Here is a 12,304-nt window from a genome sequence, read left to right on the forward strand (position 1 = left end):
ATATTCTCTCCAGAGAGCTTCTGCTTTATCCGTGATTAATATTTTAAAATAGCATTAGCCAGTGGGGTATAAGTTTACTGTACTTATCAACTCCTTCAAAACTATTAGTTCAGTACTCTCAAACAGATATTATGACTTAATTATTTTCAAAACAGGAAGTTCCCCTTTACCTACAGGGAACCCTTTTGTTTTGGTGCCCTCTGTTATGTTTTCCCCTGACCTTTCTTTCTGCCTACCACCCTGAGTCTTTCAGTTTATCTTCCCAAGGTTTAGTAGAGTGGGCAGGTACAGTGTAGGTGGTTAGAAATAATCTTTTAGACTTAGGCATTCTTTGGGGGTACATCTGCTGCTAAGTAGCTTCAGTCGTGTCCGACTCTGTGCGACCCCAGAGATGGCAGCCCACCAGGCTTCCCCGTCCCTGGGATTCTCCAGGCAAGAACACTGGAGTGGGTTGCCATTTCCTTCTCAATGCCTGAAAGTGAAAAGTGAAAGTGAAGTCGCTCAGTCGTGTCCGACTCTAGCGACCCCATGGACTGCAGCCCACCAGGCTCCTCCATCCACGGGATTTTCCAGGCAAAAGTACTGGAGTGGGGTGCCATTGCCTTCTCTGGGGGGTACATCTGGGTAACCATCAACTTCACCTGTCTTAATTTCTTATTCCCTGTTTCCATATTGATAAGGTAGCTGCTATTCTTCAAGATGCTTGGCAGGTTTCCGCCTGGGCTCCCTGTTCTTTTTTCCTCATTTGACACTTTTCTCACTCCAGTTGCTACAAAGAGGAGCAGAACTGCCAACCAAAATGTCCAGCAGATCAACTTCCTTCAGACCTCCTGCATCGTGGAGCCTCTTCTGTTATTCAGCCAACAAAATTTCTTGATTTTAAAGCAGCTCGTCCTACTCCGATGCTTAAAGGCAGTTCACATAAAGGAAGTAAAATTTCCTCGCCATCATCAAATGTGTCTTTTTACGCAACTTTCCTTGAAAGAAGACATTCTTTATTTCCTAAATTTCAGAAAAGCAGTACGTCCCTTCATACTGTACAAAGTAGAGCTAACTTTGATTCTGAAGAAAAAAGAAGCTTCATTGATTTAAAGTCAGCCTCAGAACATTTTCGCTTTAGATCCAGAAGTGTTTTCTCTGCCCCAAAACTAAGTATAATTTCCTGTTACGAGAATGCTGGTACTTTTGATGCCAGTAGTTCATGCATATTTAATCCAAACGAAGTTGAAGTCATTTCCAAAAACTCGAATATTACTGGTGCTGAAAAATATATACACTCTTATTCTGCTGAATATGACACTACATATTTTATGAAATCTAAATCAAAAGCGAATTCCTCTGCCTGTCGGGACACTGTTGCCACCTTGTATCAAAGCACAGCAACCATGCTTACTCTTCCAAGTATTATTTCCTATTCCTCTGAACAACATGGAATTGACAATGATATTCAAGAAAGAGACCAGTTAAGGAGCAATTCTGTTTATCCCACTTCTCAAAGTCACAGTAGAAACACTTCTCCAGCTATGGTTCGACAGCGTCCCTCTCGACGTGTAACTTTTCCCTGTTCTCCATAACGTTGAATTTACTTCATTTTGTAAAAATGCTAGTGGCTTTGCCCTACCTCAAAATGAAGTTACCTCAGATCCCTTTGAAGACAGAAACAATGCTCTGTCGTTTAAAGATGAAGACAAATCTTCTCACATGAAATTCCTAAAATAAGATCACCTTAGACTTTACCCTCTCTTGGAAGGGCAGCTCAAACCAGAAGCTCTCCCTGCAGGCATAGTATAGAGGCTGTAGAAATCACTGCATTTTCTGAAAAAGATTTCTACATTACAGTCTAAATTTAATGTTAATTTCTGTATTTTTTAAAGATAGTTTATTAACATTGGAATATGGAAGTCAAAGATTATTCATCTGTTTCAGGCTTTTAACAGATTTACTGCTTACCAATTGCCTAGTCCCAGATTTCTGAGTTACTGTTGTAATGCTTTTGTGGTCTGAAAATAACATCAAGTTTTGATAAATAGGTCTTCTAAATGTATTACATTCTTAGAGAGTTTAACATCCTCTTTTATTCTACTCTAGTCATTAAAATAGTATTCCTATATAACCTATAGATCTATATTAGTTTACTAATTCCTATTTATATCAGCCTTGCTAGCCCTATGTCTCATGCCAGACATCCCACTGATAGACAGTGTTTTTATACTACACAAGGATCAAATCATAAATAAAAACATACTGTCAGAAATAGAATCTATTGAAACCAGATATTTTAATTAAATAGTTTTAATACACATTTGTGTATGTATATGAGAATTCAGAAAACTCTGAAATCAGAGATTTTTATGACTTTTTTAAAGTGAAAATTTTTAGATTTTTTCCAAAATTTTTATTTTTAAAAAAATTTTAATAAAATTTTTATTTTAAAACATGTCTCCAAAATTTTATTTTTGAAGTGAATATTTAGTTTTTTTCCATCTATTAATAAAGTTTATAAATATGTTTATCAGAATAACAAATGGAAAGTCATATAAGAATTAAAAATATTTAGAAAATAATTGGTTTTTGTAGATGGAACAAATTTGAGTTATTTTCAATTATTTGTCATAATAAAATGCCCCCTAAGTTAATATCATTTGTACTAAGATAATTTTACTCTTATGTTTTTTCCTTTTAATGTATCATACTTTTTCTATTTTAATTTTTTTGTTGTGTGAAATGCACACAAAAGAATTCATTATTGTAGCCACTTTTAAGTTTGGTGGCATTAAGTACATTCATACTGTTGTGCAACCACCATTATCTGTCATGTTGCAAAAGTGGAATTCTGTACCCATTAAGCAATAGCTCCCCTATCCTCTCTTCCCCTAGCCTCTTGACAGCTGCTATTCAACTCTCTGCCTCTGTAAATTTGATTCCTCTAGGTACCTCCTATAAGTGGAATTATACAGTATTTGTCTTTTTGTGATTGGTTAGCATAATGTTCTCAAGTTTCATCTATATTGTAGCATGGGTTAGCCTTTCCTTTTTTAAGGCTGAATAGTATTCCATTGTATGTATATACCACATTTTGCTTATTCACTCTGTGTTGACACTTACTTTGGTTGCTTCTACCTTTTGAATAGTGAATAATGCTGCTATGAACATGGTTGTATAAATTATCTCCTCCAGGCCCTACTTTCAGTTCTTTTGATTTACACCTAGAAACGGAATTACTAGATCATATGATAAATCTATTTTAATTTTCTAAAGAACTATCATACTTTTTTCCATAGTAACTGCACCATTTTATATTTCTCTAAGAATGCAAAAGGACTCAAGTTTCTTCACATCCCTGTCAATACTTGTTATTTTGGTTTTTAACAATAACTATCCTAATGAGAGTGAGGTGGTATCTCCTTATGGTTTTGATTTGCATTTTCTCCCATTGTGTGCATTGCCTTTCACTGTTGATTGTGTCCTTTGACACATTTTGAAGTTGTTTATCTATTTTTTATTTTGTTTGTGCTTTTTATGTCACATCCAAGAAATCATTGCCAAATACAATGCCATGAAGCTTTGCCTCTATGTTTTCTCTAAAGAGTTTTATATTTTTATGTTGCTATTTCTTGCTTCAATTATGCCAGTGTTTGCTTCATATATTTAGAAGCTCTAATGTTTATTACATATATGTTTATTGTTGTTACATATGCTTGTTAAATTGAATCTTTTATAATTATAAAATGTTGTTCTTTGTCTCATAAGTTTTAGACTTAGTTGATTTTATCTGATATTAATATAGCCACCCCTGTTCTCTCTTGGATATTATTTTACATTGAATATCTTTTTTCATCCTTTTACTTTCTTTTTTTTTAATTTAAATTTATTTATTTTAATTGGAGGCTAATTACTTTACAATATTGTATTGCTTTTGCCATACATCAACACGAATCTGTGACAGGTGTGCACATGCTCCCCATCATGAACCTCCCTCCCATCTCCTTCCCCGTACCATCCCTCTGGGTCATCCCAGTGCACCAGCCCCAAGCATCCAGTATCATGCATCGAACCTAGACTGGCGATTCATTTCTTATATGCTATTATACATGTTTCAATGCCATTCTCCCAAATCATCCCCCGCTCCCTCTCCCACAGAGTCCAAAAGACTGTTCTATTCATCTGTGTCTCTTTTGCTGTCTCGCATACAAGGTTATTGTTACCATCTTTCTAAATTCCATATATATGCATTAGTATACTGTACTGGTGTTTTTCTTTCTGGTTTACTTCACTCTGTATAATAGGCTCCAGTTTCATCCACCTCATTAGAAGTCATCCTTTTACTTTCTATCTATATGTGTTCTCAGTTCTAAAATGAGTCTTTTATAGACTCCATACAGTTGATCCTGATTTTTCATCCATACTACCAGCCTGAGTCTTTTGACTGGAGAATTTAATCCATTTGCATTTAAAGTAATTACTAGTAGTTGCCTTTTTGTTATTTGTTTTCCATGTGTCTTATACCCTGTTGTCCTTCATTCCCCCCCTTACTCCCTTCCTTTGTGTTGACTTAATTTTTTGATAGTGATACATTTTTTATTCTTTTCTCATTTACTTTTGTGTATATTCTATAGATATTTTTGTATGTTTAGCATGGGCATTATGAATAACATCCTAAAGTAATAGCAATCTATTTTAAACTGATACCAACTTAACTTCAACTGTATATAAAAGCTTTCTCCTTTACAACTTTACTCCCCTATTTATGTTATTGATATCACATATTACGTCTATATAGTTGTATAGCTGTTAGCTAGATTTATCATTATTTTTATACTTTTCTTTTTTTATATTAATGCTTTTCTTTTTTAAATACTGTACAAGAATAAAAATGGAGTTATGAACCAGAATTACAATAATGCTAATTTTTATATTTAACAACATTTTTATTTACTGTTACCAGAAAACTGTATTATCATATGACTCCAAGTTAGTACTGCCTAATATCCTTTGTTTCAACTTGAAGAACTCCCTTTACCATTTTTGTAAGGCAGGTCTAGAGGTAATGAGCATCCTCATTTTTTTTGTTTATTTGGGAATGCCTTAATTTCTCTATCATGTTTTCAAGAACAGTTTTCCTTTAAGGATATATAGTTCTTGGCTGATAGTTTTTTTCTTTCAGCACTCTAAATATATCATCCTGCTGTCTTTAGGTCTACAAGGTTTCTTCTGAGAAACCTGGTGGTAATTTTATTGAGGATCACTTTGGAAATGGCAACCCACTCCTGTACTCTTGCCTGGAAAATCCCATGGGAGGAGCCTGGTAGGCTACAGTCCATGGGGTCACAAAGAGTCGGACATGACTAGGCAACTTGACTTCTTTACTTCACTTTTTTTGTAATGATTTGCTTTTCTTTTGCTGATTTCGAGATTTTTATGATTTGTCATAATGTCCTTCAGTTTGAGTATGTGTCTTGGTGTGAGTCTCTTTGAGTTCATCCTATTTGGAGTTAATCGAACTTCTTGTATTTATATATCCATGTCTTTCCTCAAATTTGGGGAGTTTTTGGCAGTTATTCTTCAAAATAAGGTCTCTGCATCTTTCTTCTCCTTCTGTGACTCTTATATATATTGGCCTGATTTTTGATGTTCCATAAAGTCTCTTAGGCTCTATTTCTTCATTCTTTTTTTTTTTTTTTGACTCTTCAGACTCAATAGTTTTAAGTGTTTTGTCTTCAAATTTGCTGCTTCTTTCTTCTGCTTGTTCAAGTATTTTCTTGATCCTTTCTAGTGGATTTTTCTTCTTATTGCTTTTTATGTTCCAGAATTTCTGTTGATCCTCTTTTTAATAATTTCTAGCTCTCTCTTTTTATTCTCTTTTTGTTCATTTATTTTTCCAATTTCCTTTTGTTCTTTCTCCATTTTTTCCCTTTACCTCTTTGAACATATTTAAGGCTGTTGTTTTAAAAATTGTTGTCTCAATAAGCACAAAGGCTGTATTTCTTTAGAGTCCGGTTCTGGAAATTTATTTTGTTCATTTGAAAGGCAGTCTTTCCCTGAACTTTGTATTCTTTGTGATCTTTTGTTGAAAATTGTACTTTTTGAAAAAATAGCCATCTATTCTAGATTTGCAGATTGGCTGTATACAGGGAAGACCCACTAATTAGCCCAACACAAAGGCTTATGGGCTTCTCAGGTCTTTCCTAGGCATCAGTTTTCTATGGGCCTGAGTATATGCTTTCTCCCAAATACATAACTATTTAAAAATATCTTTTCAATAAGAATCTCATTCTGTTCTTCTTGGCACCTTAGGTGTCTTATAATATTCCTCTCCCCATAATCTCTTGTGCCCAGGTATCCATGGTCCCTCTGTAGCTCTCACATGTCACAGTGATTGCCGCAGCTTTCACTGGCCTCTAATATGATGCCCATATTATGCCTTCATTTCTGCCTGAACTTTAAGGAAAGCTAAACAGAAACTAGTTTTCTAGGAAGCCCCTCAACATGCCAGAACATTACAAACAGGATGCATTCACTTCCTTCTGTCCTAAGGGAGGAGCTGAGAATTGCATGACTTTTTCCCAGCCATGCTGTGCCATACCAGGGAAGGGTGAAGCAAGGGTGAGTGAAAACACTGTGAAGTTTTCTGCTGTTTGAATATGGGTTTTTCTTGATTGCTGCAAATCCTTGCGTACTTTTTAGATCTCCCACAAAGCTGTTTCAATCTGTCTGTTGCTGTTTGTTTAGTGTTTCCATGGTGGACTAAGGGCCTAGAGTTTCCTAGTTTATCATCTTGCTGACATCTGTCTCTGTTAGTATGTATTTTTTAAAAAAATGTGGGAGCAGTGAGGTGTGTGTGGGTAAGGTTAGGCAAAGGGAACTAAATCAGAATGCCTGATATGGAGAGAGGCCACAGTACTGAAGGCAGGCATGTTTTTGCATATTCTGATGCAACTCACTACTGATATATTTCTATAAATACACTATTTTCACAGCAAATAATGTCATTTTCTCTTTAAATAATACAACTATGCCTGCAAATATGCTATTGTTGCTGTTAAAGCAAGGAATCAATTGTTCAACAATAGTGAGATACATAAAATGGCACAATTCTTAGTCAAATTTGGAGCAGAAAATAAGCCAGAAAAGTCCTATTAAAAGATGAATGTTTAGAAGATATAAGTAAATTTGACACTAGGGGGCAGACTTTTCCAGGCCTGCTGAAAGAGTGTTGGAAGACTGTTAGACATTAGATAACCTATGAAATGCTTTTTCTTTTTTTTTTTTTTGCCCCCAGTAGAAATCTAAGCTCTAACACAAAGTCAGTATGTATGTTGTATATTTTCCCAGGCATATTTATTTCCCGGGCCCTATTTTTAAAGTTGGAGAAGGAATGGCACCACACTCCAGTACTCTTGCCTGGAAAATCCATGGATGGAGGAGCCTGGTAGGCTGCAGTCCATGAGGTCACGAAGTGTCGGACACGACTAAGCGACTTCACTTTCACTTTTCTCTTTCATGCATTGGAGAAGGAAACGGCAATCCACTCCAGTGTTCTTGCCTGGAGAATCCCAGGGACAGCGGAGCCTGGTGGGGTGGCATCTCTGGGGTCGCACAGAGTCGGACATGACTGAAGCGACTTAGTGGCAGCAGCAGAAGCATTTTTAAAGTTTGCTTTTAAAACTTTCTTATAATTTTTAATAATGCCCAATTATAAGTAGAAGATTCCTTTTCACAGTAGGAAAACAATTTTTTTGCACTTGGGTATTTTTTAATGTGGAGAAGAGACCAGGCTAGTTGTTCTCTTTCTTAGTTTTTTTGGCCAGTTCGTCTCTTGTCATGCCAGTACCAGACTGATTTATCATTGCTTTATTCTCTATATTATAGTCCTGATACCTGTTCTTTAAAATTGTCTTGGCTCTTCTTATTTTTTTCTCTTTAAAAAAATTTTTTGAGGTACAGTCAATTTACAATTTTGTGGTTGTTTCAAGTGTACAGTAAAATGATTTTTTGCTGTAGAGTTTTCTCTGGATATATATGCTCAAGAGTGGGATTGCAGGATCATATGGTAACTCAATTTTTAATTTTTTAAGGAACTTCCATACTGTTCTCCATAGTGGCTGTACAAATTTACATTCCCACCAACAGGATTTATTTTTCTCCATACTTTCTCCAGCATTTATTACTTGTAGACTCTTTAATGATAGCTATTCTGACTGGTGTGAGGTGATATCCCATTGTGGTTTTGGTTTGCATTTCTCTAATAATTAGTGATATTGAGCATTTTTTCATGTGTCTGTTGGTCATCTCTATATCTTCTTTGGAGAAATGTCTACTTAGGTCTTCTGCCCATTTATTATTTTTTTATGTTAAGCTGTATGAACTATCTGTATATTTTGGAAATTAATCCCTTGTCAGTAGCACTGTTTGCAAACATTTTTCTCGCAGTCCATCAGTTGTCTTTTCATTTTTCTTTATGGTTTCCTTTGATGTGCAAATGCTTTTAAGTTTAATTAGGTTCCATTTGTTTATTTTTGTTTTTGTTTCCATTACTTTAGGAGATACATCCCCCCAAAAATATTGCTGCAATTTATGTCAAAGAGTGTTCTGCCTATGTTTTCTTTTAGGAGTTTTATAGTATCTGGTCTTACATTTAAGTCTTTAATCCATTCTGAGTTAATTTTTGTATGTGGTGTTAGAGAATGTTCTAACTTCACTCTTTTACATGTAACTGTCCAGTTTTCCTAGCACTACTTATTAAAGAGACTGGTTATTGTCCATTTTATATTCTTGCCTCCATTGTAAATTAATTGGCCATAAGTGCGTGGCTTATTTTTGGGCTTTCTGTTCTTTTCCATTGATTTGTATGTCTATTTCTGTGCCAGTAACACACTGTTTTGATTACTGTAGCTTTGTAGTGTACTCTGAAGTCAGGATGCCTGATCCCTCTAGCTTCATTCTTCTTTCTCAAGATTGGTTGAGCTATTGGGAGTTTTTTGTGTTTATATGCAAATTTTATAATTTTTTTTTTCTGATTCTGTAAAAAGTGTCATTGGTAATTTGATAGGGATTGCATTGAGTCTGTCTATTTCCTTGAGTAATGGTTTGGTTCTTTTTACACTTGTGCTTCCATATTAAGTTTAGAGTCAGGTAAGTTCCATAGGAAAATACCATTGTGGTTTTGACTGGAATTATATTAAAACTATAGATTAATTTGGTACCATATGAAATTGGTTTAAAGTTAAGTTTTTCTGTCAGTGGATATGACATCTTTTCCCATCTATTTAAACACATTTTAATGTTCTCTGATGATATTTTATAATTTTCTATAGAAAAATCTTACAAACTTCTTGTGGAATTTTTTTCTGGCTACTGTATATTTTTCCTGTATATAGTCCTATAGTATATAAAGGCTATATTTTATAAAATTACATTTTGTAACTTGTTCTATAGGAATCTGTGTGCTTAGTCACTCAGTCTTGTCTGATTCTTTGCTATCCCATGGACTGTAGCTTGCTAGGCTCCTCTGTCCATGGGGATAATTGATCATATATGTTAGTTTTATTTACTCATCTATAAATTCTGTTAGATTTTCTTTCAATTTAAATACTGAATACTGTCTGTCTGTTTGAGCTGCTACAAGTACCATAGAATGGGTGGCTTATAAACAACATACATTTCTTTTTCACAGTTCTGGAGGCTGGAAAGCTCATGATCAAGGTTACGGCAGATTCAGTATCTGGTGGAAACCTACTTTCTGGTTCACAGACAGCTTCTTGCGGTGTTCTTGCTGGGTGAAGGGAGCTAGGTTTTCTTTTTATTGAACAATCTTCAAATAATACCAGTTCTGTTTCTTATTTCCCAATTCTTATATATTTTTTGTTTTTCTTTTAATATTGTGCTAACAGAACCTGCAGTGCTCTGTTAAATAGAAGCAACAATATTGGATATCCTTCTCTATTTCTGATTTTAAAGATAATGCTTATAAAGTTTCATCATTATATGTGAACTGTATCATGGTTTGGGGTTTATATTCTGTTATAAGAAGTTCTGTTCCTTGTTTATGGGTTTGGTATTTCTTTTGTCTTGAAATCTTGAAATGGTCTTGAATTTATTGAAAAAAAAAATTTTGGTGACCACTATAAAGATCATATAGTTTTCCTCATTTTATCTGTTATACTAGAGAAATTTTCTAATGTTAACTGTGCTTGTAATTCATGAGATAAACTCAATTTGGTTATGATGCATTCTCTCACATGTGTTGAAATTTTTTGGTTGATATTCTGGAGCATTTTTGTATCAAAATTTATATGTGAAATTGGCCTATAATTTTTATTTCTTATTTTACTATACTTATTTGGTTTTGGCATTAATTTTACTAGCTTCATAAATGATGTAAGTAATGTTTCCTCTTTTTTAATTCCTTAGAATTTGAATAAATTTAATTCTTTGCATATATTGATGGAACTCTCTATATAGCTATTCTGTGTTTTCCCTCTCTCTCTATTAGAATAGACATACAAGTTCTGATTTAATTGATTTAATGGCTATAGAATATTCAATTTTTTCTTATAAAAAAGCATCTCTATTGAGATATTATTCATATAACATAAAATTCACCCTTCTAAAGGGTACTGTTTGGTGGGTTTTAGTTTAAATAATAGTGTCTGATATTAAACTAGTTACTTTCTTTTGGTCATTATTTTCCTACTGTATCTCAGGTGCATAGAATTGTACTAAAAACTGTCTTTAGTTTATGCAAACTCTGATTAATGTCCATGCATGTGCCCCTTTTACTCATTTATTTAGTTTGCTATTGTAAACAATATAATAAGCATCTGCGAAACCACCTGCTGAAGCAAGACTAATCTGACATGCCGTGTCTGTCTCGTAGCACACTTTTCATTTGCGTATGGGGTTGTTTCTTGACTCTGTTCTGTTTTCAGTTACTCATCCATCCTTTTACCAGTTGCAATCTGTCTTTAATTATTGTAGCTGCAAGATAGGTCTAATATCTGGCGAGGTAAGTCTTCTCTTCCTGTTCTCTTTCTTAATAGTGCTTTGACTATTCTAGGCTGTTTGCCTTTTCTTGTAACTTTTAGAATCATTTCATTAAATTGTATGAAATTTCTTCTTAGGTTTATAAATTGGAGTTACACTGAATCTGTAATCTAGAGAGAATTCATTCATTTATAATATCAGTTGTTTGTAGCCATGAACATGATATTTTCATGAATTTAGGTTCTTTTATAAACAGTTTTTTATATATCTTTTATAATCTTCTCCATAGAATTTTCACATGTTTTATTAAGTTTATTCCTGGGTGTCTGACATTCTCTGAGATCATCATAAGTGAAATATTTTATTTAATTTTGTTTTTTAGGCTTTTGCTGCTAATATATTAGAAATGAAACTGACTCATATTTTAGTATTATATGCAGCCAACTTGCTAAACTCTGTTAGTCCCACAATTTGTAGGTTTCTTAATGTATACTATGTAGGTAACCACAGCATCTGCCATAATGTAAAGATTATGTTTGATAAAAGGTTGTGAAACAGGTGAGGAGGTAAATTAACATAGATACTCAGTGGAGAACATACCAGGCAGAAAGACCAGCAAACACAAAGATATTAAAGCAGGAAGGAAGCCATTGTTCCTGGAGTGCTGATCAAGCAGGAGAGTGATAGGGGATGAGGTCAGAGGTATTGGACTCAATTATAAAGGATCCTATAGATAACTCTAAGGACTTAACATTCTTACTGTGATTTTGTCATCCATTGGAGGGTTTTGAGGAAAGGGTTACATGATCTGATTCAGCTTTTTAGAGGACCATTCTGGCTCCTATGTTGAGAATAAACTATAATGGTCAAGGACTAAAGCAGGGAGACATGATAGGTTTGCATTAATACAGGTAACCTGGTGGTGGTCTAGACAGGGGAGTAGTGGGCAAAGGTGGTGAGAGGTAGCTGGATCCTAGATATATTTTGAAGATGGAAACAACAGACGTTTCTGAATGTTGCTTAGGAGAGACAAGTCAAGGATGATTCTAAATTTTTGGTTTGAGCAATTAGAAGAATGAAGTTGCCATTAATAATGTTGTTAAAGAAGTTGAGTATCATTTATATAGTGTCTTCTTTTTTTTAATTTATTTTATTTTTAAACTTTACATAATTGTATTAGTTTTGCCAAATATCAAAATGAATCCGCCACAGGTAGTGTCTTCTTTATAAGGACTTTGAAGGAAATTTATTTGTCAGTATTGAAAATAGGTGTACCTCTCTCAAAACTTGCTTCCTTTCCCTTTGTTAGTATCTGCTGGAG

The 12,304-nt window shown here is 34.3% G+C and overlaps 1 protein-coding gene across 9 annotated transcripts in view; it reads left to right on the forward strand.

Annotated features, from left to right (window-relative positions):
• RMDN2 (regulator of microtubule dynamics 2) overlaps nt 1-12,304 on the forward strand; it is a 76,930-nt gene that overhangs the window by 11,484 nt on the left and 53,142 nt on the right. For 6 of the 9 annotated variants that reach the window (NM_001040508.2, XM_059891089.1, XM_059891092.1 and 3 more), the window contains 1 exon segment: nt 767-1,462. The exons of the other annotated variants lie outside the window; for them this stretch is intronic. In NM_001040508.2, the coding sequence (NP_001035598.1) occupies nt 767-1,462 (696 nt within the window). 9 annotated transcript variants of the gene reach the window in all.

Source organism: Bos taurus, chromosome 11 (genome assembly GCF_002263795.3).
Source record: "Bos taurus isolate L1 Dominette 01449 registration number 42190680 breed Hereford chromosome 11, ARS-UCD2.0, whole genome shotgun sequence".
Taxonomy (NCBI): Eukaryota; Metazoa; Chordata; class Mammalia; order Artiodactyla; family Bovidae; genus Bos; species Bos taurus.